This window comes from Arachis stenosperma, chromosome 8 (assembly GCF_014773155.1).
Source record: "Arachis stenosperma cultivar V10309 chromosome 8, arast.V10309.gnm1.PFL2, whole genome shotgun sequence".
Lineage (NCBI taxonomy): Eukaryota > Viridiplantae > Streptophyta > Magnoliopsida > Fabales > Fabaceae > Arachis > Arachis stenosperma.
The window spans coordinates 37,059,432-37,086,301 of record NC_080384.1 but is presented as its reverse complement, the minus strand read 5'-3'; the positions used below and the strand labels follow the sequence as shown (position 1 = coordinate 37,086,301).

Here is a 26,870-nt window from a genome sequence, read left to right as displayed (position 1 = left end):
GTAAATTTGTAATTAGAAAATCAAACGTGATAAAAGTATAATCACATCATATATGCCACTTAGCGAGTGCAAGTTGTAGTACACATTTAAAATGTGAGTAATTATTACTTTAGAACAATATTTAACACCTAAGACAACACAAACACATTAGTAAATATACAAAAAAATGTGTTTAGAACTAGAAACAGATGCATAAAACAATGTTAACAGACATGTTTTATACTAGCTATTATAATTGGAGAGTTAAGGCCTTATAAACTCTCATCATGAGGATTTCTATACTTCTCATGTGATACAAGTTATTCATCAGTGTAAATTACGAGCACTTAGCATATAAGTTATCTCTATTATTATTAATATACAACTTTATATGTTGCTTAAGAATTACAATTGAAAGCCACAGTGTAGTGATAGGGGAAACCAATGTAACTTGAATAGAAGAATGAAAATAGAAAGGCAAGTTACAAGGTGATTCTATTATTTACACATTACAACTAATTATTGATATACATCTGTCTGTTATTTACAATGTGAAGAGAAAAAGGAAAAGGAAAAGGAAAAGGCAACAACATAGTATCCACAATTTTTGCATCCCAGTCAATCCCCTACTCCTCAAACTTCTCTACCTCTTCAAGCATATTATATATCAACATTGTTAATTAAGCCTCCAGTGCCAAATCAAAGAATATTTTCAAGCCTGAATGAATTGCAAGGGAAGCCAACAAAACACATCATCAGCAAATATAGCAACAAGTTCAACATATTATTTTCATGTTGGAAGATTCTACATCAGAAATGAAAATGTTACCTTGAATCAAATTCATCTCTGTCTTCCTTTAAAATGATTCTTCATTCAGAGGCCTTGTGTTACTATTTACATACATGAGCTGGGCCTCCATGTTTAGATGCTCCTTTATATTATTTACAATCTCATGCTGAGTATTTGGTTTGACAGTGTCATTGCTATTTACAAAGCCCCCCATTTCAGGCAGCGCAAAATGAGCATCCCACTCGGTTCCTTCAGACTCGCTTTTAAATTCAGCAACATCGCCAACAGAATCGGTAACATATTCAGGAGATCCCAAAACAGCACCGGGTGAAATCCTGCCATTATTAGACAGTGATGAAGTTTGACGTGACAGTTGTTCATTAGTCTTGTTATCTGTAGCAGTAGTCCTACAAGACGGCCATAATTTTAGTTATCCATCAAGAATCAAGCCAGTGAAATTCCTTCATCAAACTAGACTACTTAACAGAAAGCATTAATTTTCGTACAAATTCGGGTAACGATATGCCAGTTAAGTATAACAATAAGCAGCACACCGACATTTAATACCTAAAGCTTTTGACCTATCTAAACTAATTATTAAATTAATTTGTCATCAAACCTTGTTTGTTGCACTCTCGGGGTCTGTATATAGTCAAAAATTGGAATCAAGTCTTTCGACCTAGATTCAATCATGCGACTTGGAAGCTTTTCGATCTCAAATTCGCCTCCTGAAGATGCTGCTTCATTCATTATGGCAGATTCTTTTGATATTGAATGAAAATATATCTGGTTGACAAACAGGATTATGCATTTAAAATTTTAAATGTTAAAGCAAAAGGCAAAATCAAACCTTAAAATCAGTCCAAATTAAGATGATATACCTCTGGGTTTGCCCACAATGGTCTCTGAGCAGGATGCATTTGCAATTCAGCTTCTGAAATATACAAATGATGCTGTTCCTCAAGAGAGAGATTCATTTTCTTGACCCCATTCTTGACTTTAGGGCTGACGAGGTTGTCCGCCTTCACTTCCTCAGGATATATTTTGTTGCTATCAGAAATTCCACTCTCGCCATATATGTCAACATTATCTTCTCTCCGACTATGTCTCTGACATATATTCCACTTGTGGATAGCTTCCACTACTAATCTTGCCTCAGTTTGCGGAATGGATTCATAAGCCGGGGTTATTCCCGAAACAATGGTCGAATCTTGACCATTTATTGTCCGCAAAGCATATTGTATCATGGACCCAGTAGGTGAAAAGACCAAAAGATGATTCTTTGCCTTGGAATGGTTCCCGTCAACATATAAGGCATTACGGAAAGATGAAGCAATAGCACCAGAGAGCAAACTCTTCCTCCCAGCTGCAGCTGCGGCAGCACCACTTACCGCTCCTCTCCAGCCATTAGCTCCATTCCTAATTCTGCTTACTACAGAAAGTGTGATTGGAGGCCCAGAGGCGATAAGGCTCTGCTGCTGAGGCACTACTGAACTATGCGACCTGCGCATTGCTTGATTAGTCATAACTCCCATTCCATTATTTTTTGGCATAGGATTATCATCATAAGATTGAATATCTACATATCCTCCTTGAGGATTTATGGCAAATAGATGGCTAGTGCCCCTTGAGGAACTAATCATAATCCACTTGCTATCATTGCTAAAACTGATGTCTTGTATAACCTGAAAAAGCCACCACAAAGAGAGTGATTATGAAAAGAAGAGTGATTATGATTTAAACCCAAGGGCAAGTGGGAACAAAAATGCACTAACCGCATTTGTGAAGCCACGTTGTAGCCTGTATAGATGAACATAGGAAAGACCAGCGTCAGATACTGATGAATTTTCATGTCTGGGAACTATCTTAAAAACATTGATATTATGCCCCTGGACTGAAGCAGTCACTAATATGGTGCCACTAGGATCAAAACATAGAGCAGAAATGGGACTCTTGTGGGCCCGGAATTGGGTGATGACGTTTTTTGTAACAATATCTCTAACAATGACCTGAAAGGAAAAAATAACAAAGGTATCCTTAGTATATAGCAATGGAGCTGCAAAGACAAAAATTAATGATGCTTCCACCCTAGGTAAAGTAACATGTAAGCCTCAAAAGCACTAGCAAAGTTGCAATAGACTTCTGAAGACACCAGATACGGTTTCAATAACAATATACTTTAAGGTACAGTCATAGGCTAGCAAAGCACAGACCAATACATGGAACATGATGATATACGAGTAAAGACAAGATCAAGAACAATGATATTCACCATTCCAATGTTATCGGCATCTGTTGAATGGCCATTAATGATTCCATTGCCCTTTGGGCCAGAATTTACAGATTGTAATGAACCATTGTTATCAGAGTAGTATCTGGAAAGTTTCTTGTACCCAATATCTCCAAGGGTCACAATTCCTGAAGCAAGCTGCTTGCTGGACTCTCTGGCATAGTGCGCAATTAAGCTCCCGTTTGAAGAATAACCAGGAAGGCTTGAAGAATGTGTCAGCTGTTGTGGGCTGACATGCCCAGAGGCAGAGACTACAACCGGGCTTCCACTATATGCTAGCCATCTTGGACCCACTGCAAGTGGTCCGTAGCCTATGCTACCAGAACCGGGACAGCTCATGACTATAGGATTGGTAAGTAACGTATATTCCCTTTCTAAAGATGTAGCATCAAAACAGTGTATCTGTGAAACAATGACTCCATTAGTTATTTCAAGAAAGCAGGTATTGAAGGCGATTGATAAACAAAAATAAAAGAGAAAGTATACCTGAGTGGATTGAGCTACAGCAATTACTCGAGAACTGCACCTCACCGAATAGACAACTGATCTAAATTTCAGTACATGGACATAAGCATGGGATTTCATAGAATAAAACTGAACAGTGGTTGGCAGATAGTTGCCATTCATTTGGTCATGTGAGTTCGAAGTGCCCCCATTGTAAGGGGCATTTGACCCATCCTGAACATTGGTACCACTGGCAAAGAATCCATCGGTACAAACTACCAGCAGTGGGCGGCTATTTGCAAACTTGTCTTCTGATCTCTTTGATGCAATTGGATTTGGAACCATTTGCATAAAAGAAACAGGACCATCATGTCTGGAAACCACGTCACGTACATTGTTTGATTCATCAACATGCCAAACCTGGAAGCCAGAACGATAGCCTAGAAGAAGTACCTGCTGCAAGATTCCACCCTTGCTCTCCAACTTGTCAAATCCCGCCCAGATTACCTATGCGAATTTAGAATTGAAATCAGACATCACTGCTAGTAATAGATTGGAAATGTGAAAGGATAGAATAATCAATTATTGTCCACTAATAAGAAAGGAATAAACATTATTGATGTCACATCAAGAAATCAGATCCAGCTGTGCTGAGAAAGTGTTACATCAAGAACATTATTTTGATGTAATTAAGGATAGCAGTTCTCTAGACACTCACTTGAATCTTGATGGATCAAACCATTAAAATTTACATTCCCTTTCCAACAACTAATCCACTAGTCCAAACGAAATTCATCAAACAGCTTGACTATTCCAATAGCTAAGTTAACTTGATTGGCAATTGCAAAACTTACTTTATAATTAAAAACATCTGAATGTAATTTTATTGTACCATATGTATGCAAGACATCAACGACATATTACATTCAGTTTAACTAAACCAACCCAATATAAAGAAAAGGAGTTAGGTAAATCAGTAAAATTCAGAATCCATTATCATGACACATTAAGTTCGTTTAAGAAGATTAATATGGATATTCCGAATGAGGTACAAAAAATTGGTGAGCTACAAAAAATTTCAAATCTCGAAAGATCTTTAGTTCTAGTGTGATCATGCAAGGTCAAAGTTCAACAAAAACAGGCAAGCTGAACAACCACAAAGGATGCCTTAAAATTAAGATAACTGACTATCCAAATTGCAAAAACCCGTTGCACTATTCTCTTAAATAGTCCCTGCATCAAGATGTTCAAAATTCTATCCTACAAAGTATCATTGCAGACTAAACACAACGAATAAACAAGGCACGTGTTCACCCACAACTTCATAAAATAGCAACAGCAAAACTTCATCAGCAAGTGCACTAGTGAGCCTAATTTCCACAGAATAAAATCTTCACCCTGGACAGGCCCAAAATGAAGAGTTGCAGTTGCACACAACATACTACAAACTCTCTTTAAAAATATGCCATAGCTCCTTATTCAAGCACAAAACAGTACTAAAAAGCTAAATTACTAATTAAAAGGAACTGAAGTGCCAACAGAGTAAAGCAACTACATTCAAATATGCAATTGGGTTTCTAAGTTCTAACCAAATATCCATCCTTTTAAACCTGATGAAATTGAACTCTTCACTGCAATCTGTAATCAGCTTTTGACACAATCACTTAACAATTTATAACACTTAAATGCTCCCTCCACCCACTGTTGTGCCAGATTGACAAAATTGGTACAATTAAAAATCAATATATTCAGACACAAGTTACATACAAATGCATTAATTCTTGGATATATCAATTCGGTGATACCATAAAGGGAAACCAATAAATGCAAACCAATTAACATCATCAAAATCTAGACTCATCATAAATTAATTACCATGACCAGTCTAGCAACTATCCTCAAAATCTAGAGAACTCTTCCAACACATACCTGATCATGGTCAGCATCATCATCCCTATCAACAATTGATGAAGCAACCGATGCAGCCGAGCGGGCGACAGTTGAAGCTCCAGAGGAAACAATCCTTAGGTAGCTAGAGATAGCACGAAAGGAGCTGGGAATAAAGCCATTGGTTCTACCAACAGCAGCACCACCACCACCACCAACACCCTGATGAAGAACTTGTTGTTTCTGTGAATCACTCCTCATCCCCATAACCAGAGAGAGAAATATAGCCACTCACCAAAAACACAACAATCACAGATTCTTCAAATTCACCTTCAAACATTCACAACCCTCCCAAAGTGTGCACCCTCCCCTTTAATCCATCAACACATCTTCACCCTCTTCCACCATGGACAGCACAAAAAAAGGGGAAAAGAAAATTCACACAAGTGCCTCCATCTCCAATTTTTCTAAAAGCTTCCAAATTTTCAATTGAACCCACCAAATTCACAACAAACCCAAATCAAAACACGATTTCAATCCTCCAAAATTTTCCTCTTTTGTCTTTTTCTGGTTTCCGTATCAACACACGAAAAACAAATAAAAAAAACAACAGAAGACAAGGAAGGAACCGGTGGGAAAAGGAAAAACAATGATTCGGCCTTTTCCTTCAAGCTACAATCAAATTAAATTACTCCAATATTCACAACGATTTTGCTACTAATCACAAATGAACAATATAATTGAAATTTAAAAAACAATTACCAAAAAAATCGATGAAAAAAATAACTTTTTTGGTCTAAAATGATTTTCCCCCTAAAATATACACATATACATGTTATTGGATTATGTACGATGATAAGAAATGAATAATACTGAAAAAGGGTTTTTGTCCTTTTAGGCTGAAGAGGAAACAGAAACTGCCGAACAATCGCCGAAGAACCGATCAGAGAAGAGAGAGAAAAGAAAAGGTTAGAGAGAGAAAGAGAGAGATTGATTTCGGAATTAGAGGAATTGGATAACGAAGAAGGAATGAAGAAAAAAATAATTTGAGGAAATTGAAAATGGAAAAAAGAAAAAAAAAAAAGCGTCTTGGTTCACGTCTCTTGTGTTCTGTGTGTTGTGTAAAGGGCAAGATTTTTTTTTTCTTCAACTTTCGTTCTTTTTTTTTAAGTTGAAAATTTTTTTAGTTAGGTTTGGTTTGAAGTTATGTTGTTGGTAATGGTGCTTGGCTTTTGAAGTTATTGTGTTTATTTGATTTTTTTTTAAATATTTTTCCTTTTTTTTTTTTACTCTCTATAGTTTTTTCTTTTCCCAGTTAATTAATTAAGGTGGTTTCATTTTCACTTGTGTTTCTCTCTCTAAATCTTTCTCTGACTACGCGTCTCAGTCTTTGTTGCAATGTCATATAAAAACCACTGTCAAAGAGTTTTTTCAAACACTAGTTTTAGGCAGCGTTTAATGACTCTGAATTTGGTAATTTTCAAAGAATAGGATAATATTATTATTTATTAAAATATAATTTTTGGAATTCGTTTCATTTGAAGTATTGTATTTTTAGAAAATAATGAAAAAACATTTTTTTAAAATTTACAGAGAACCCCAACAAATTCTATTTATCTGGTATTTGTGGAATCATTAACAATTTTATTTATTAGAAATTTATTTTCTAATAAATCATATAAAATATTTTATACAAGTATTTAATTATATTTATTTTTTAAATAATTATTTTTATTAATGTGATAATACATAATTAAATGTATTTATAAAATTATTTTTTACTTATTAAAATTAAATTCAAATTTGTTTGCCTACTTTTAAATGTTTATTTTGTATTTTCATCCTTTGCTTTTTTTTAATATTTTATTTTAAAATTAAAAAATTAAAATAAATTATTCACCCTCTTATAAAATTCTAAAAATTTTTAAATATAAAAAATTAAAAATACAAGTAAAACTAAAAATGGTTTATACTGAGTATTCTTTTTTTATTCACTAAGCAACTACCCAAATGCCAAATATGTAACATCGTGTATGATAATTGATCTTTTTCCGACTTTCAAATATTTTAATTCATGAATAATTGGTCAAAAAATTATAAGTTTTCACTAGCCACCACCTTATGGAACAATTCTCCATAAAATTATTATTATTTGTACAGAATGCTTCTGATACGGGTTGAGAGGAGGATCGGGAACCTGCGGGTCGGATCGGATGTTGGACGGCCCCGATGGAGCAGAGGGGAGGTACCTGCAAAGACACTCCGACGCTCAAGTCAGAATAGATCTAAGAGGTATAAGGTGTGTGGAATGAATGAATACCTGGAGGGACCTGGGTCCTCTTATTTATAGGTGATGGTGAATATCTTATCTTTATCTTATCTGGCTAAGATAAGAGGGGCGTTTAAATTCAAAAGTTGGTTAGGAGCTCTAGAGAGCCGGCGTGGGGCTTTCTAGAGAGATGAGAATGGGTTGACCCGGTAAGCCGGGTTCGGGTTCGGACATGGGTCCGGGATCCGTGGGTCGGATCCGTAACAGTTGCCCCCGTAGCGACGGAGCGAATGACTTCGGTGTGTCGCTAAGAGTTCGAGGCGTTCCTCTACGCCTTTGGCGCTGGTCGGGTGCTCGTTTAGTGATGAGGCCGGCTCCTCGATTTTGCTTAGGTAAAGGATTTCGTTCTGACCGTATCTTTGGTCTTTGACGTGACCTTACCATGCCTGTTGCGCCTGTTGCGTTCTTCGAGGCGTAATTGATTAGTTTACTTTTCCGAGGGGGCATTTATGGTGGGGGGTTTTCCCTTTTTTGCCCCCGTGAGTTTATTCATTGTGCCCAGGGCTATTTGTGTCTTTTTGCTTTTTGAAACCGTTTTGGTTTTTATTCCCTCGTCCGTTTCTTTTCAAAAAGGGAACTCTTCATTTTCTAAAAAACTTCTTGGTGATTTTTGGTCCCTGGTGCTGCTCTGCTTTGCCTCATTTTCCTATTTTCCTTCGAGTTTTTCTTCTGAATTTACCAGGTTGGTATATTCTGTTTTTGCTTTTTCTTTCGTACGTTTGTCTGTGTGTGCTTTTTTCTGTTCTTGCCATGCTTTGTTTTATCTGCTTCCTTTTTGTTTTGCTGTGTTTTGGTATTTCTGTCGAGTTTGGGGAAGGGGCTGAGCACCGCCGTTTCCTACTTTGACTGTAGTGGTGTTTAGGTTTTTGTTTTTTGATATTGTGTGGAGTTGGTAGGCTGATGGTGGTGCTCCTCCCTTGTTTTAGGTATGCAGCGTCGGCGAAATGAGGGTGTGGGTGCCCCGGTGGCCCCTTCCAGGGGCGTCCCCAATCGCTACGGTTGGGTAACCAGTGATGTATGGGGCGTTCCGTCGCGGATGACGGAAGATGATCTCCAACGGCTCCGCGATCAGGGGGCGATTTGTGGTGGTGGTGAGGAGGAGGGGCGATACGAGCTCGTCCTTCCTGATGCCGACGAGCGCGTTTGCTACTTGAACCTCCGTTCACCCACCGTGCCGGACTGGATGTGGGTTTATGAGTCCATGTTTACTCGGCTCGGTGTGCGGTTCCCGTTCTCGCCTTTTGTTCAGGGTTTGCTCAGCCGGTGTTCCGTGGCACCGTCTCAGCTTCATCCGAACAGCTGGGCGGCTGTTCGGTGTTTTGAGTTGGTGTGCCAGTACCTCGAACTCCCGGCTTCGGTTCCCGTTTTCCTCTTCCTTTTCTTGTGCACTCTTCCGACTAAGGAGGGGAAGCACAAGAAAGGATATATGTCTTTTCGTGCTCAGCCCCATCGCCGGATCTTCGGGTTGTTTGAAGATTCGTTTCATGGGTTTAAATGGGAGTATTTTAAGGTGCGTCCCGTTGAGGGGCATCGCCCGTTTTGGCTTACTCTGGAAGGCGAGCGCCGGTTTCCGACGTACTGGAATTTTGGCGCCGGGCCGTCGATTTTGACTAAGATTTCCTATGACGATTTGTCCCGGGAGGATAAGGATATTGCCAGTGTTTTGTGGCATTTGTTTGGCGAGCGTCCGTTGAATCCTCGGGACGTTATGGGGGATCCCGAGGCCTGTCGGACATATATTGGTGTGTTCCTTTCCCCCTTTTTTTTTTTTTTTTTTTGGTAACTCTTCTAAACTCTTCTGTTTTTCTTTCAGTTGAGATGGCTGGCGGGTTGACGACCTTGGCGAGGTTGAAGGCCGCGTTAGTTCGGGAGGAGGGATTGTCGTCCCCTACCACTCCTGTTTCGAATCCGGCTGTGGATTCTCAAGCTGCTCCTCAGGGGGTGGTTTCCTCGGAGGTGCCTAATGAGGCTCAAGTTCCTCCCGGTTCGCCTGAGGTGGTCGTGCTGACGGGTACTGAGGCTTCTCGGAAGAGGGGTAGGGCCGAGGAGCCGGGTAGCGATACTTTTGAAGGGGAGGGCTTGGTCCCTAGTGTGATGGACCGACGCTTCGACGCCACGGGTTTCATTGATCAGCATTTGATGCCTGGAACGGAGTCGTTTTTTGATGGCTGTGACGTCTCGTTCCAGGCTGAGTCGGTTTACCGTGCCCTTCTTCGCTCAGCTGTGGTTGTTCGAAAAGCTGAGCCCGTTATGGCCCAAGCGGGTTTGTTGGAGAAGAAGCTTCGGCAAGCTCAGGCTGATGTGACCAAATTGAAGGAGGAGCTCAAGGTTGCTATTACTGCGAAGGAGAAAGCGGCGAAGTCTTCAGAGGATGCCGGGGCGGAGATTCTCCGACTTGCCGGTGTTGAGACTTCGCTTCTTTCTCAACTGGCTGAAGAGCGGAAACGTTCCTCTGATGCAAGTTCTCAAGCTGCCTTGCTCCTCGCCGAGTCGGAAACTCTGAAGGCTCAGGTCGAAGCCCTGAAGAAGGAGAAAGCGGCTTTGTTGGCTGATGCTGGGGATGCCATTGCTGCTACCGAGGAGACGATGAAGGCGCAGTTTTTGGTGTTGGCCCCTGGTGTGGATGTGTCTGTGACGGGCGCCTTCAAGACCGTCCGTGATGGGCGGATTGTAGATATTTGAGTAGTTTCCTCTTGTATTTTATTTTTGAACTTGTTAGTTTGCTGAATATTTTGGTATGGCCAAGGGCCGTGACTTTTGGGGATCGTTTAATAGTGTTTTCGGCCGTCTGGGCCTTTGCATGATCCGTTTGTGGTGTTTATTTTGCCGTTCGGGCCTTTCCGCATTACTTGTTTGTTTCAACGTAACCGTTCGTTTGGTCGGTTTTTTTGGATATCCGTACGTTCGGCCTGAAGGGTGATCAGTCCTCCAGTGATGGCCGTGTCTTCGTTCCGTGTTTTGAGGAACGGTAGTGATTTGTAATGGGATGAAGTGAAAATAACTTGTAAGATTTTATTTGAATAGTTTGGGCCTCGTTAAAACCCTTCGTGAGGGAAAGAGTACCCGAGTTTCTAAAAGATAAAATAAAGGAAATAAATAAAAAAAACAAATGGTGTCTTAAAAGGTGATGGGGGACTCTTTTAAGTATAGTATCTTCGTAGGTTGGCTGCGTTCCAAGTTCTTGGTATTTCGCTGCCGTCTAGTCGTTCGAGTTTATACGCTCCTTTTCCTATTACGGCCTTGACTCTGTATGGTCCTTCCCAGTTGGGTGCGAGCTTTCCTTCTCCTGGGGTCGGGAGGCCGATATCGTTTCGTCGTAGGACGAGGTCGTTGTCCGCGAATTCTCGTCGGATAACGCCGTGATTATACCTTAGGCTGATCCTTTGTTTGAGTGCTAATTCTTTGACGTGGGCTATGCTTCTTGCTTCGTCTATGAGATCTCGTTCTGCTTCTTCGTCGTTACCTCCAACCGTTTTCCTGGGGCTGGGGTCCCCGATTTCTACTGGGATGACAGCTTCTACGCCGTATGTTAGTCGGAAGGGTGTTTCTCCCGTGCTCGTTTGGGGTGTTGTTCGGTATGACCATAGGACTGATCCCAATTCGTCTGCCCATAATCCCTTGGCTTCGTCAAGTCGTTTCTTAAGTCCTTTGACGATAACTTTGTTGGCGGATTCCACCTGTCCGTTTGTTTGGGGATGTTCTACCGAGCTGAAGCGATGGGATACGTGCAATCCTTCTAAGAGTTTTCTGAATTTTTTGTCTGTGAATTGGGTTCCGTTGTCGGAGATGATGACTTCGGGAATTCCGAACCGAGTAATGATCTGTCGCCAGACGAATTTCCGGCATTGGGTTGCCGTGATGGAGGCCAGGGGTTCGGCTTCAATCCATTTGGTGTAGTAATCTATGGCGACGATGAGATATCTAAGTTGGCCGGGTGCCGTGGGGAAGGGCCCGACGAGGTCGATTCCCCAACTGCCGAATGGCCGTTCAGCCGATATAACGCTGAGTTGGTGTGGGGCGGCTTGGTGGATATTGGCATGCTTTTGGCATTTGTCGCAGCTTTTTGTGAGTTGTATGGAATCTCGAATGATTGTGGGCCAGAAATAGCCGGCCCTGATGATTTTTTGGGCTAGCGTTTTTCCTCCGATGTGGTGACCGCAGCAGCCTTCGTGGATCTCGCGGAGTATGTATTCCGTGTCCTTGGGTTCTACACATTTAAGTAGGGGCTGCGAGAATCCGCGTTTGTATAGTTGTTCTGCTATGATGGTGTAGTTAGCGGCTTCTCTTTTTATTTTCCTCTCTTCTTTCGGATCTGGTGGTAGGATTCCGTCGCGGAGATATTGCAAGATCGGGTATGTCCAAGATTCCCGATTTGAGGATGTTAGGTGTGCGTTGATTTCCGTTGATACGGAAGGCGACTTAACGACCTCCTGGATTAGCGATTTGTTGCCGTATCCAGACTTAGTACTGGCTAGCTTGGAAAGTAGATCCGCCCTGGCGTTTCGCTCCCTGGGGACGTGATGTATGGAGATGTTTTCGAATCCTTCTTTTGTTTCACTTACTTTTTTGAGGTATTGTTGGAGCAGGGGGTCCCGGGTTTGGTAGCTCCCGTTGATTTGGGAGCATACCACCTGGGAATCGGTGTTAACTTCGACTACCTTGGCGCCGACTTCCCGAGCTAGGTTTAGGCCTGCCAAAAGGGCCTCGTATTCTGCTTGGTTATTTGATACTGGAAAGTCGTATCTTATTGATTGTTCAATTGTGATCCCATTTTGGTTTTCGAGTATAATTCCGGCGCCTCCGTGAGTGGAGTTTGATGAGCCATCGACGTGCAGTTTCCATGGTTCGGGTGTCAGCTTGGTCGGAGTCATTTCGGCGATGAAGTCGGTCAAGGCTTGTGCTTTGATGGCGTTTCGGGGCTCGAACCTGATCTGGAATTGGGATAACTCGATGGACCATGCTAGCATTCTTCCTGCTAGGTCGGGTTTTTGTAATACTTGTTTGACCGTTTGGTCGGTTCGGACTGTTATGGGGTGGGCCTGGAAGTATTGTCGTAGTCGTCGGGATGCCGAGAGGAGTGCGAAAGCCAGTTTTTCTAGTCGTGAAAAACGGGCTTCCGTGTCTTGTAGCACCTTGCTTATGAAGTATATGGGCTTTTGTTCCTTTTTCTCGTTTTTCCGGACGAGTGCTGCTGCGATTGTTTCTTCCGTTATGGAGAGGTACAAGTATAGTGTTTCCCCTGTTTGAGGTTTTGCGAGGATTGGAGGTTCTGTTAGGACCTTTTTGAAGTGTTGGAAAGCTTCTTCGCATTCTTTCTCCCATTTGAACGGAATCCCTTTTTTCATAAGTTTGAAAAAAGGGGTTGCCTTTTGTGCCGAGGCTCCGAGGAACCGGGATAGTGCTGTTAGTCGGCCGGTGAGCTTTTGGATATCTTTGAGGTTCTTGGGACTTGTCATCTCGAGGACGGCGCGACATTTTTCCGGGTTTGCCTCAACTCCGCGTTGTGTGATCATGAATCCGAGGAATTTTCCTGCTTCCATTCCGAAAGCGCACTTTGTTGGGTTGAGTCGCATTTGGTGCTTTCGCAAGGTGTTCATTATGACCTTTAGATCGTCGATTAGTTGCTCACCGGATTCCGTTTTGGCGAGCATATCATCGATGTAGACTTCTATTTTGTTTCCGGTTAAGTTGCGAAATATCTTGTTAACAAGTCGCTGGTAGGTGGCTCCGGCGTTTTTCAAGCCGAAGGGCATTACTTTATAGCAGTAGGTTCCGTCTGGGGTGATAAATGCTGTCTTTTCCTCATCTGGTCGGTGCATCGGGATCTGGTTGTAGCCGGAATATGCGTCCATGAAGTTGAGGTACCGGTGTCCGGATGCTGCATCTACTAGTCCGTCGATGTTTGGTAGGGGGAAGGCGTCTTTTGGGCATGCTTTGTTGAGGTCTGTGTAGTCAACGCACATTCGCCACTTCCCGTTAGACTTTTTAACTAGTACGACGTTGGCTAGCCAGGTCGTGTAAGGGAGTTCTCGGATGAAGTTGGCTTCGAGTAGGGCTTTTACTTGTTTCTGGACCTCGGCGGCTCGGTCTGGTGACATCTTCCGTCTTCTTTGCGCCACGGGTTTGGCTAGGGGGTCTACTGCCAGGTGGTGAGACATCAGGTCGGGACTTATTCCGGGCATATCGGCTGGTGTGAATGCGAATAGGTCTCTGTTTTGTTTCAGAAGTTGCGAGAGTTCTTCTTTGAGGTCGTGTGGGAGGTTTCTGTTGATGAATGTGTATTCATCTTTGATTGGCCCTATTTGTAGTTTTTCCATGTCTCCTTCTGGTTCCGGTCTAGGTTGGCCGTCAAGCCGTGCGTCTAGGTCGGCAAGGAATATTCCGGCCGCGTCTTGGGATTTTTCCTTAGGGCTAAGCTATTGTTGTCGCATTCGGCTGCAATTTCTCGGTCTCCGTGGATAGTTCCAATGGTGCCGTCTTCGGCTTTGAATTTCATGAGAAGGTATTTGGTGAAGATGACTGCCGAGAAGTCGTTGATTGTTTTTCTTCCGAGAATGACGTTATAGGCTGTGGAGTCTTTTAGGACGACGAATTCGGATAGGATCGTCTTTCTCTGGTTGCTCGTTCCTATGGTGATGGGGAGAGTAACCGAGCCGTCTGGCTTGAGGAAGTTATCTCCGAGGCCCGTGACGCCGTGGCGATGCGTTTGGAGGTTGTCGTTGCGGAGCCCGAGTTTGTCGAAGGCTCCTCGGAAGAGGATGTTGGAGTCGGCACCCGTGTCCACGAGTATTCTTCTTACTAGTCCTGTTCCGATTCGGGCTGATATGACGAAGGGGGCATCTCCGGCCGAGGTGCCGTTCTGGCAGTCCTCGGGTAGGAAGGTTATCGTGCTGTCGGCAAAGGTGACTGGGTCGTGGTTTTTGACGGCCATTATCTTGAGGTCTTTTTTCATTGTTAGTTTTGACTTATTTGGCACGTCCTTGCCCGTGATGACGTTCACTATGATGGTCGGATCTTCTTCGGCGTTTTCCCTGGGTGGTTTTTGGGTTCTCGGGTTGCGCCCTTCTCTTTCTGGTGATTTGTCTCTGTCGGCGCGCCTTGGTTCTCTGATGATTTTGACGAACTCGGGGAGTTTGCCGTCTCGTATGGCCTGCTCAAGAGCGTCTTTAAGATCGTAACAATCTTGTGTTTTGTGGCCGTATCCGCGGTGATAGTCGCAGTAGAGGGTTTTGTTTCCTCCAGTCCTTTCCTTGAGTGGTCGGGCTCTGGGGATGATGCCTCGGTCTGCTATTTGGTGGTATACCTCAGTAATTGGTGCTGTTAGGGGAGTGTAGTTGGAGAATTTTCCTATTCTTGGTGGTCGGTGGGTCGGTTTAAGGTGGTCTCGTTGGTTCTCTTTGGGTGGTGCGTTATGACGGGGAGTCGGGTTGCCGTGTTGGGTGGCGACGTGCTGCTGTTTGTTGGCAGCGACGACCTGGCTGACTTCCTCGTCGTTGATGTAATCTTTGGCGACGTTCTGGATTTCGTGCATGGTCCACACTGGTTTGGTGGTGAGATGTTTGCGAAAGTCTTCATTCATGAGTCCGTTAGTTAGGCAGAGGCTGGCGACGGAGTCCGTGAGTCCGTCGACTGTCAGGCATTCGTCGTTGAAGCGGTCGAGGTATTTTCTCGTGGATTCTTCTTGCCTTTGTGTGACCCCTAACAGGCTGATGGGGTGTTTGGCCTTGGTGATTCGGGTTGTGAATTGGGCCATGAATTTTCTTGTGATGTCGTGGAAGCTAGTTATGGATCCGTTCGGGAGGGCGTTGAACCATTTGATCGCTGGGCCGGCAAGGGTTACTGGGAAGGCTCTGCATCGGACTGCGTCGGATGCTCCTTCTAAATTCATTCTGGCCTCGAAGGCCGTTAGGTGCTCTTGAGGGTCTTTGGTTCCGTCGTACTTCATGTCAGTGGGTTTGTCAAAACCTCTGGGGAGTTTTGCTCTTAAGATTTCTTCCGTGAAGGGTGTAGCTCCCATTATGGTATGGTCGTTTCTCGTGCGTTTGGTGCTTCGGTATCTCCGGTCTTCGTCTGAATCATGCTGACGGTTTAGATCCCGAGAATCGCTGCGATGGTGTTTTTTGTCGTATCGTCGTTCAGGCGACTTCTCGCGTCGGCGGTTGCGTGAGGTGCTGCGATCATCTCTCCTATTGTGCTGCCGGATTGGCGACCTTCCGTGGTGGGATCTTGACCTGGAAGTTGCCTGGCTTCCATGCTCGTTATTGTGTTTTTCTCGGTTGTTTAGCTTGCCTTCAAGTTCTTGGACCCGGAGACAGAGATCCTGGATGATTTGTGCCGCTTTGTCCCTAGTTTTCTCGGGATGTTGTGGGTCCGTCGTGACGTGTTCGTTTGCGTGGTGGATGGTGCTTGCTATTTTTGCTTGGTTTGTGGCTTCATGGTGTTCTGAGATCGGACGACGCGGTTGGGAGTCGTCCTGGCTTGATGGGTTATCCTCCAGGATGCCCTCCATCCGGTCTGATTGTTGCAGGTCCCCACAGACGGCGCCAATGTACAGAATGCTTTTGATACGGGTTGAGAGGAGGATCGGGAACCTGCGGGTCGGATCGGATGTTGGACGGCCCCGATGGAGCAGAGGGGAGGTACCTGCAAAGACACTCAGACGCTCAAGTCAGAATAGATCTAAGAGGTATAAGGTGTGTGGAATGAATGAATACCTGGAGGGACCTGGGTCCTCTTATTTATAGGTGATGGTGAATATCTTATCTTTATCTTATCTGGCTAAGATAAGAGGGGCGTTTAAATTCAAATGTTGGTTAGGAGCTCTAGAGAGCCGGCGTGGGGCTTTCTAGAGAGATGAGAATGGGTTGACCCGGTAAGCCGGGTTCGAGTTCGGACATGGGTCCGGGATCCGTGGGTCGGATCCGTAACATTATTATTTACCATATATAACGGAAAATGAGTAAAATTTGGTGTATAATTTTTTAAAAAAATATTATTTATTATATATAATTTATAAAAAATTAGATTTTATTGTTTCTATAAAATTTGAATGCATAATCTCTTATTCTTTATTTAAACGTAAAATACTTCTTATTCTTATTTCGACTAATCTCATATTTATTGGTAATATATATTTTTAATTTATAAAAAGGTAATTAATAACATTAATACACCAGTACAAGTTAAAGCTAATATAATATTGCTTATTGAATAAAATTTTTCAATAACCCTTTCTAACCCATGGCTTAATTTTGTAACATAAGGTGTAATTATTGAAGATTAGAATTTTCTAAAACGCGAAAATTAGTAAAGTGATAAAGTGAAAAGTTAGGGTTAATAGTTTTTTAAAAACGTATTATCTTTTTTATTTTTTATAAAAAACAAAAGACATTTTATATTTTAATAGATTTTTAAAAAAAAAATTTAATATTAAAAACGTCTTTAATTTTTTTTTTAAGTAAGATATTGTGTTTGTTTGGGTACTATTAAGTTGATAAAAAATTAATAAAAATTATCTTTTTTAAAATTTTTAGTGTATTTGATAAATTTTTAATAGTAAAAATAAAAGTACTAGAAAAATAAAAAAGAATATATCTTTTTTAAAAAATTATAATTTACATCTTTTTTAAAAGGATTTTTTCTTAAAAAAATATTTTTTACATAATACATAAACCAAAAAAAAAACTTTTATATTATTATATCCAAACACAATTGATAAATAAAAATATCTTTTTGCATAAGATATCCAAACATAAAATTATTTTTACTTTTCTATAATATCTTTTAAAAAAAATAAGTTGAAAAAATATATTTTCTTAAAAGTTCATCCAATCAAGTTCATTGTAGACTTTTAGAAAAAGCAAATAATTTATGTTTTTTAATAAAAGTACTTTTCTTAAAAGATATATCCAAACATATCTAAAACTTAATAAAAATATTTTATTTTTTATAAAAATTATTTTTTTCACTCAAATAAACTAATTCAAACTAACACTTAATCATTGATAGAATGAGAGAATGAGAGAGAGCGAGAGAGAGAGAGAGAGGTAGAGTTAGGAAACATGACAGAGATCCGAGAGTTTGGAACCGAGAAGAGTATCGACGCCTAGAGCATGAATCATTCTCCATTTTTGTGGATAATCTTCCAAAGGACATCTCGAAGAGAGAGCTATTTCAACAGTTCAATTGGACGGGACGCATAAATGACATATATTTATCACGAAAACAAAAAAATGACAATATATACATTTTTGCATTCATACGATACACTACAAAGGGAGGGGCTTTGAAGGCAATAAGGGAAATGAATCGAATGAAGTTGAGAGGAAAGGTTGTTTTTGTGGGAGAAGCGAAGTACAGGAGGTCGTCGAACGTGCCGGAGAGGAAGAGGCCACCAAGAGGAAAAAATAATCAATTAACTACAACTCAGCAGCCACAGCGCGAAGAGGCTTATATGGACGCACCCCTGAATACAACAAAGTTCAATAAGGAGAAGAAAGAACAACATACACATGGAAACGGGTGGACAAAAAAAATAGAGGTAGCCGTAGGCCCGTAGCAAAGAAAAATTTAGACTGGTTGTAGAGAAGTATAGTGGGAGGGACAACGAAGGCTATTGATTTTAATTACTTGAAAGGCAAGATTGAGAGAAACTTTCCTCAAGTAATTCAAGTACGAGAACTGGGTGCGTACAAAGCTCTTCTGACCTTTGATTGTGTGTTGAGCGTTGAAGAAACCTACACCTTTAAAATGAATAGTCTTCTACAACTTTTCCATAGTGTATGGAGATGGGAAGAGGCGGAGCAAAGTGAAACTAGAAGACTGTGGTTAGAATGCTTTGGAGTTCCATTACATGTCTGGTCAGCGGACACTTTCTAGATGATCGGAGGTCAATGGGGTGAAGTAGTTGGTTGCAATAAATTGACAGAATCATGTAATTCTTTCAGTGTTAGACGTGTGCAAATTGATACATGTGTTATGGACGCGAACAACGAATGGATACATATTACAATAGGCCTCAGTGGTTTTGATGTGTTGGTACAAGAGGTGGAAAGTGAGACATATGGTTTCAGTTGTTTGGAACACATGGTTGCTGGTGACACAAGTAGCAAACAACGAACTAGGGGTGCAATAAGGGACTGTGTAGATATGATTGACTTGCCGGATTACAGGGACCAGGCGACAGAGCCGGTAATGACAGTGATGAGGGAGGGTGAAGAAGACAAGGGTAGGTTGGTAATTTCAGAAGAAATTTTGAATGAGTGGAATAATGACAATTTAAAAGATAATCACATGAAAATGGTAATGTTCGATTCAAATCAATGTGACATTAAAGAAAGGGCTGATTTTGTGGAAAGAGATAGTATGAGTGATAAAAAAGATTCTGAAAGAACTATATCGGAGGTCTTTGGTAGCAGGTTATGTGGGCTGGAAGGGGGAGCTACAAGGAAAATAAAAAAACCAAAGTTTGACTTAATTAGAAATTGGGCCAACTACACCAATTTCTCAAACAAGGCATTATACTTGCAAATGGGCTTAAGACCTTCAACAGGCCAAACCATGGGAGACGCTGGGACAGGATCAGCGTGTGGGCTGACCTAGGCTGCTATGGGTCGGGTCGAAGGAAAAACTCTTCCTGGCGCAGCAATTCGATCGTGTGCTAACCCCAGCGCAGCGGCAGCTCCTAGTGCAGCACAATCACATCGAGACGGAGATGAAGGCTACTGCAATGGAGGCTCGATGTCGCTCGGTTGCGCAACATCACACCAAGATGCAGCTCCTCGTGCAGCACGATCACACCGAGACGAAGATAAAGGCTACGACAATGGAGGCTCAGCGTTTTTCGGTCACGCAATGTCACGCCAAGATGAAGATGGATGACCTGGGAACCATGGAACCAAGGCCATGGCAACAGGTGTTGAAGCCTGTCCGCTAAACTCAAGGATGGTGATTTGCGCAGATGAGGCCAACGTGAATGGGGATGAGGAAACCCGTGAAGAAGCAGAAAGGGGAAAAGCGGAAGGTGCGATGACATGGTTGGTGATAAACATAGCGGAAGCGAGGGTTGCTAACGCAGCGGCCTCGGCAACGGGAGGCATGGGAGATGATGAAGGTGAAGGTGTCATTGATTCAGTTGGAGGTAACGGGGAGGCAAGCGATGAAGGTGATGACGATGGGTATGTAACACCCCTTACTTTTAGCACCTCATGATCGTACCAAAAACTCAGGCGTTACTTACCTCTAACCTATTATTTTATACTATCTTTATTTAATATTGAGCCTTCACAAATACGAACCGAAACTTTAATTACAAAAACGAAAGGAGACTTTATTTTAAATCACTTAATCATAACAGTATATATATATTCACATAGCTTTATATACATAGACTTATTTCAAGAGTCTCAAATACATGTCATATCCCCTCTAAAAACAAAAAGAATAAACGACGAGGAAAAAATAAAATCTAACAACTCAACTCATAAACGTAATCTTCTACGCTCCTGTAGCTTCGCACTAAATCTTCGCACCTGTAGCTGAAAATGGTGGAAATATGGGGTAAGAACTGGGGAGTTCTTAGTAGGATCTGGGTTAGGAGTTAAGTTCATTTTATTTATACTTGGTCAGCAATAACAGTCAACAAGGTACCATCCAATTCAATAATTATAGAACACAGAATTCAAACAGTCATGTAGCACACCCACAATCATAGAAAACACACTCACAAACAAATATACACAAACAAGTATGATGCATATCTATCCCTAGTGCAGGTAATGAGCTCATTTGTCAGTTTTGACCCGCACCTGACACAATCCGACTCACAAGTCAGATAAGGCATTCTAGCGGTATAACCTCTGCAAGGTTCCAACTTCTTATAGTCGTTGATTCTCCAGTTGAAGTATGTCGAACATGACTTCTGCAACTACTTGCAGGCGCTGATTCTCCAGTTGAAGCATGAGACTCTTTCTACTAGAAGCCATTCCATATTTACGAGTGTTCCTGCACAATCATTCACATACAAAGCCCACGTCTTAACATTTTCACATCAGCACCATAACTATTTACTTTTCGTCACCCACTCGTGACCTTTCAATTATTCTCATAATCACACGTGCCGATTTATCTTCTCTTTTTCTTTTAAAACCAAAACCACCTCTTTGAGACATTCTCCAAAACCTTTGAAACAATTTCACTTAAACCAATTCTTCTTTCAAAAGATAGAAAAACCATTTATTAGTTAAACGCCTCAACAAGGCCTCTGGACTTTAGGGGAGCGACAACCAAACTCATTTTCATCTTTAAAACTAATTCTTTACCTTTTTCCAAGACGTCGCAAAACGAAATCATTCAATCAAAATTCAATTACTTTTAAAGTTCACTAAAACTCCTCCGAATGAAATTCTTAAGTCAAATTCAAAACATAAACCCTTTTTATATTTAAATCAACCTTAAAATATAATACTTTTCTTAAATAATTAAAAATCATAAAATAATTATTTTCTAAATAAATCGAACTCAAAACATATACTTTTCTTAAATGAATCAAACTCGAAACATAACTATTTTCTTAATAAATCAAAAATAAAAAATACAATTTTTCAAATTTAATCTTTTTCTAAATAACATTTCAAACAAAGCCTCAAATTTTATAGAAATTTCGGCAGCATCTCCTTTAAAACTCAAACTTTGCCACCCTTCATCCAAATCATTTCTCAAACTCTTTCAAATCATTTTCAATAAATCAAAAATATTTTTGATATCAAAACATTTATAAAATCAAACTAATTAAAAATCAAAACGCTTCCAAAATCAAACCATTTTCATATCTCAAATTATGTCATCAATTCATCAATTCATTTCTTATTAAATCTCAATGTCATAATCAAATCTTACCAATTCCACTTTATCACTAACAACATTTTAGTCCCGAATTCATCAAAATAATTCAGTTCTTGGCTGCACTTAAACTGACCGAACCCCAAACTAATCACAAATATCAATATATCACAAAAATTCAACATAAATTCAATCAGCAATCAATCACAACATCAATTCACTTATCCAATTCTAATTTAACCAGTGAGGAATTATCAAAATCCTACCTCCGTACAGAAATCACAATAACAGAAACTCTGGAGAAGCTTTCTGACCGAGCTGCTGAAGAAAAAAACGTCAGAAATCGTCTATGCCTCCTAGAACTCCAATTGGTCGAACTCAAGAGGAAGGGGAGCTACGTCACCGTCAACTTCTACCAAACAAAAGTGATGCCAATGTGTAGAGGAGAAGGATACAAACACTTTTATCGAATTAAATTTTTTTTGGAATTACGGATCTCAAGAAATCGGACACCGAAGGTTTGTGGCTTCCATGGAATCTCTCTTCTCTCACTCACGGTCTCCTCCTCTCTTTTCCCTCTTGGTTCGCATGAATGAAATAAAAGAATGAAGTGGTGATAATGTGGTGACAAGGGAGGGGGCATGTGTCACGGTTTGGAGCTGCCAAGTCAGCGATTCAAGTTATAAATATCTTAAACGGATAACTATAAAAGCTGGATATATTAAAACACAAGTAATAATATATATGAGTTACTAATATAAATGACATTAGCAACATTAACAATAAAAGATATACGGTGAAACATTAGCAAAGCTACGTTCATCGAGAAGTACCGATATTTACTCATATCGGCAGATATTAAACTCGATAATAATATTATTAACTAAACTGTATTTTTAAATTAAAAATATCAATGACTTAAATTTAAAAATATATATATAAAAATATGAATTTAATTAAACTCAAATAGTTATAAAATTAATTTAATTACTTATAATAAAATAATTTTTAAAATAAAAAACTCTAATTTATGAAATGAATTATAACTTATTTATATTTATATTTATAAAATCGTGGGTCGTTACAGGGTACACGGGTACTGAGGGTGAGAATAAGGCTGATAATGAAGCTGAAAATAGGACGTGGGCTAATGAACATGTGGATCATGAACTTCATGGTGTTAATAAACGATGAGAGTTGACAGTAGGTAGAGTGAGTTTGGTGCCCGGTGGGGATGATAAAGGAGAGACTCTAAGGGAAGGAGAAGGTGATGGAATTGATGGCAGTACGAGCGACAATCAGAGTTCGAAAGTAGAGGAGCAAATGATAGAAAACAAGAGGACATGGGAACTAGTAGTTGAATCCGGTGCTATGTTATACAATGAAGAAGATGATATTATGGCAATTCTACAAGCTCAAAATGAAAAAAAATGCATAAAAGAGAAAATTAGCAAAACAAAAGGTGAAAGCAAGACGATGCAGGCCTAGGAAGCAAAAAAAGGTGTGTAATAATTTTTTGAAATGATTTTTAACTCTTGGAATGTTAGGGGGTTAAGGGAGGATGGAAAGTTGAGAATGATAAAGGACTTAAAGTTGAAATATAGACTGAATATGTTAGGATTGATTAAGACTAAAAGGCATGTAGTGACGAGATTTGATGTGGCGCATCTCTGGGGGTGTAGTAGTGTGGGATGGGAATATGTTGCGTCTGATGGTGCTTCGGGTGGTTGTTGTTATTATGGGATGAACTTAGTTTTAAATTGAATAATTACTATAAAGGAGAGAGATGGTTATGTATTGAAGGGGTCTTATTAAATAATAATTTTAATTGCGCCTTCTTATTAGTTTATGGCACTCATACTAGAGATGAGAAACTTGTTGTGTGGGAGGAGTTGAGCTATATTGCTGGATTGTGCCAGGTCCCTTGTTACTTCATGAGAGATTTTAATGAGATTGTCTAGGTGGAGGAAAGAAAATGTTCTAGAAGGTTAAAAATATCTGCTGAAGAATTCAAGAATTAGATACAAGATATGCACTTGGTGGACTTACCACTTAATGACCGTAAGTATACATGGTTTAGAGGTTGTTCATGTAGTTGCATCGATAGAGTGATAGTTAGTCTGAAATGGATTGAGAAATTCCCAGAGATTCGTCTAAGAGGAGGACCAATGGGCTTATTAGATCACTGTCTAATGATAGTGGAGGATACAAAGATGAGAGGCGGCCCAAGATCATTCAGAAGTCTAGACTCATGGTTTACACATGAAGGATTTCTAAGAATGGGTAAGGAGGAATAGAGGGGATTAGGGGAGACAGAATTCACAGAAAAAATGAAGGCCTTGATAGTTCTCCGAGGAAGATGGCACAAGGACAACTTTGGTGACATGGATAAGAAAATCATGAAGTTTGAGGAAGAGATTAAGAAGTTAGATGACATGGTAATTAGTGGAGCATATGATGGAACAGTGGATTCAAGAAGGAAGGCTTTGGTGACTTGCTGTGAGAGAAGGTATGGTAGAAAAGAGCTGCACTGGAAACAAATGTCACGATTTCAGCATGCGAAGGATATGAACAAAAACACCGGATACTTTCACCACATAGCTTCTTCAAGGAGGAGGAATAACAAAATTGATTCTCCGGTGATTAATGAAAGATTGGTTAGAAACTCAGCTAGAATAAAAATTGCTATTAGAGAATTTTATAAGTGGTTGTATCATTAAGAGGAATTTCCTGTGGTGGGTTTTAGGGATGGACTGGTGAATATGATATCAGAAGAGGATTCTGTGGCTCTAGAAGTATTACCGTTAGTTGAAAATATTAGAGAGGCAGTATGAGACTGTGAATCGTCTAAAGCACCAGGAAGTGATGGGTACAATTTGAACTTTATCAAGAAGTGCTGAGATGAGATTGGGACTGAGTTTACAGCAACTGTGACGGGTTTCTTTCAAACAGTCAGGTTACCTAAAGACTCCAACATCACATGGGTGGTGTTATCTCCCAAGTTCATTAGGGCCAAAGAAATCAAAGACCTTCACCCGATCAATATGGTTGATGTGTATATAAGGTGATCTCAAAGGTGTTAGTCAGGAGGATAAGACTAGCGATGTTAGGACTAGTTGGAGAGACTCGGAGTGCGTTTGTCAAGTGTCGTAAAATACATGATGGGGCACTTATTGCGTGTTAAACTGTGCATTGGCTTAAAACAAGGAAGAAAGAAGTGGCAATAATCAAGCTAGACTTTCAAAAGGCATATGATAGAGTCAAGTGGAGATTTGTGGACATAGTCTTACAAAAGATGGGGTTTGGGGGAAGGTGGAGGGAATGGGTAATAGAGTGTGTCGGTACAACTTCTATGTCGACTTTGATAAATGGTTCGCCAACGAAGCCGTTTAAGATGGAAGGAGGGTTGAGACAAGGTGATCCACTATTACCCTTTTTGTTTGTACTTGTTGTTGATGTCCTATATAGAATGGTTGGAGAGGCAGTTAGGAACGAACGCATATCCCCTTTATTGGTTGGAGGAGACAACATAGAATTGTCGCACCTTCAATTTGTAGATGACACGATCTTGTTTTGCCTGCCAGAGGAGGAGACTGTTAAGAACTACAAGAGGCTTCTGCATTATTTTGAGTTGATGTCGGGGTTAAGCATCAATTTTGACAAATCCAGCTTGATCCCAATCAACTGTGACCAACAGTGGGTGTGAACTATGTGCAACTTGCTGGGGTGTAAGGAATCTACTCTTCCAATCAAATACCTTGGAATCCCTCTAGGAGCCAACGCGAGGCTGGTCAAGACTTGGAAGCCAATAATAGACAAAGTGGAGGAGAATCTCAGCTTATGAAAATTGAAGGTGCTCAAAAAAGCGGGAAAATTGGTTCTTATTAAAGTTGTTTTAAATAGTCTGCTGGTATATTACTTAAGCTTATATAAGATGTGGAATGCTGTTGTTGAGAAATTAATTTCATTATATAGAAAATTCTTGTGGAGTAAGAAGGATGGTAGGAATGGTATAGCTTTGGTTAAATGGGAAGTGGTTCAAGCTCCGAAAAGCTGGGTGCTTTAGGAGTAGGAGATGCGATGGTCCGTAATACAGCACTGTTGTTTAAGTAGTGGTGGAGGTTTTCAAATGAAGAATGCCCATTGTGAAAAAAGGTGGTATGCTCTTGTAATAACCTCAATCCTAACGAGCTACTTTCTACTAAAAAATTACCCACTAGAGGGGTTCATGGAAGGATATCTGTCAACTACAGATTAAGGAGCAGCATGTAAGAGACAATATGATAACCGTATTGACTATGAAAGTTGGTGATGGTAGAAGAACTCGATTCTGGGAGGATGTCTAGCTATATTGTGGTCCTCTGAAGGATAGGTTTCCAAGACTTTTCTCAGTTTTAATACAGAAAAGATCTGTCATTGGGGACTGCGGATTTTGGGATTGGCTAGAGTGGATTTGGAACTTCTAATGGAGGCGTGAGTTATTCTAATGGGAGTTGAAACTTGTGAATTAATTACATGACACTTTGAGGTTGGTTAATCTAGCAGCTGACAGACAAGGTGTATTTTCTACTAACTCATTTGTGCAGGTATTGCAGGAGAAAACGCTTTCGGAAGACGTAACAAGTTACAGTTTCACCAAGACTATTTGGAAAGGCTTAGTTCCTCCAAAAGTGGAGCTGTTTGTTTGGTTCGTCTTGGTAGGCAGGGTGAATACAAAAGAAAGATTGTGTTGGTTTGGGATAATGAACCATGTGGATAATATGTGTGTACTATGTAATAAGAATGTGGAATATGTTCATCACCTGTTTCTTAGATGTGAATTTACTTGGCAGGTGTGGTGTGCATGGTTAGCTCATCTTGACAGACAGTGGTTCATTCCCGGTACTTTGAAGGAACATTTTCAAAGCTAGACAGGAGTAATTTGTAGCAAGGAGGTGCACAAGAAATGGTTCATATGTTTCTTTGTGATAGTTTGGAACGTCTGAATTGAAAGGAATAGAAGGATATTTCAGAATAAATAAAAAGGGATAGATGAGATCATTAATTTGTCTAGCCTTAGTTATCAAGAGTGGAGGCGTGATAATTTCTTTTGTTGTTGATGGCTATGTCGGAGATGATAATGAGATATGTTTTTGCTTGATAAGTGTTAGGTGGTTTCGCTTTATGTTAACTAGTTCTTTTTAATTTTCGCTCCACTTCGTGTGTTGAACTCCTTTGTTTAAAGAAAAACATTAAGAACCAAAATAATACTTATCCCTGAAAAAAAAAAAGATATTATACAATGGAAAATAAAATATCAGTTGAAACCTGTG

At 40.5% G+C, this 26,870-nt stretch overlaps 3 protein-coding genes across 3 annotated transcripts; all 3 read right to left on the bottom strand.

Annotated features, from left to right (window-relative positions):
• Positions 1 to 326: 326 nt before the first annotated feature.
• LOC130944375 (autophagy-related protein 18f) lies at positions 327 to 6,522 on the bottom strand. Its single transcript, XM_057872674.1, has 8 exons — positions 5,433 to 6,522; positions 3,546 to 4,010; positions 3,042 to 3,461; positions 2,545 to 2,778; positions 1,651 to 2,454; positions 1,389 to 1,555; positions 809 to 1,176; positions 327 to 697 (listed from the first exon to the last, which is right to left on the bottom strand). The coding sequence occupies exons 1-7, from the start codon at positions 5,655 to 5,657 to the stop codon at positions 837 to 839; spliced, it is 2,655 nt and encodes an 884-aa protein (XP_057728657.1). The 5' UTR covers positions 5,658 to 6,522; the 3' UTR covers positions 327 to 697; positions 809 to 836.
• Positions 6,523 to 10,859: 4,337 nt separating this feature from the next.
• LOC130945919 (uncharacterized) lies at positions 10,860 to 13,571 on the bottom strand. The gene has a single exon (XM_057874608.1). The coding sequence runs from the start codon at positions 13,569 to 13,571 to the stop codon at positions 10,860 to 10,862; it is 2,712 nt and encodes a 903-aa protein (XP_057730591.1).
• A 509-nt stretch (positions 13,572 to 14,080) lies between these two features.
• Positions 14,081 to 16,228, bottom strand: LOC130945918 (uncharacterized). The gene has a single exon (XM_057874607.1). It carries the CDS (start codon positions 16,226 to 16,228, stop codon positions 14,081 to 14,083), a length of 2,148 nt encoding a protein of 715 aa, XP_057730590.1.
• Between the last annotated feature and the right edge of the window lie 10,642 nt (positions 16,229 to 26,870).

Bases quoted from the DNA above. Each gene is read 5' to 3' on its own strand.
- LOC130944375 (XM_057872674.1), bottom strand. From the start codon at position 5,657: ATGGGGATGAGGAGTGATTCACAGAAACAACAAGTTCTTCATCAGGGT. The intron at 2,779-3,041 runs GTGAATATCATT...TTTTCCTTTCAG, and splicing joins ATGCCGATAACATTGGAATG to GTCATTGTTAGAGATATTGT. The intron at 1,556-1,650 runs GTATATCATCTT...TTTGTCAACCAG, and splicing joins CATTGTGGGCAAACCCAGAG to ATATATTTTCATTCAATATC.
- LOC130945919 (XM_057874608.1), bottom strand. From the start codon at position 13,571: ATGGACGCATATTCCGGCTACAACCAGATCCCGATGCACCGACCAGAT.
- LOC130945918 (XM_057874607.1), bottom strand. From the start codon at position 16,228: ATGGAGGGCATCCTGGAGGATAACCCATCAAGCCAGGACGACTCCCAA.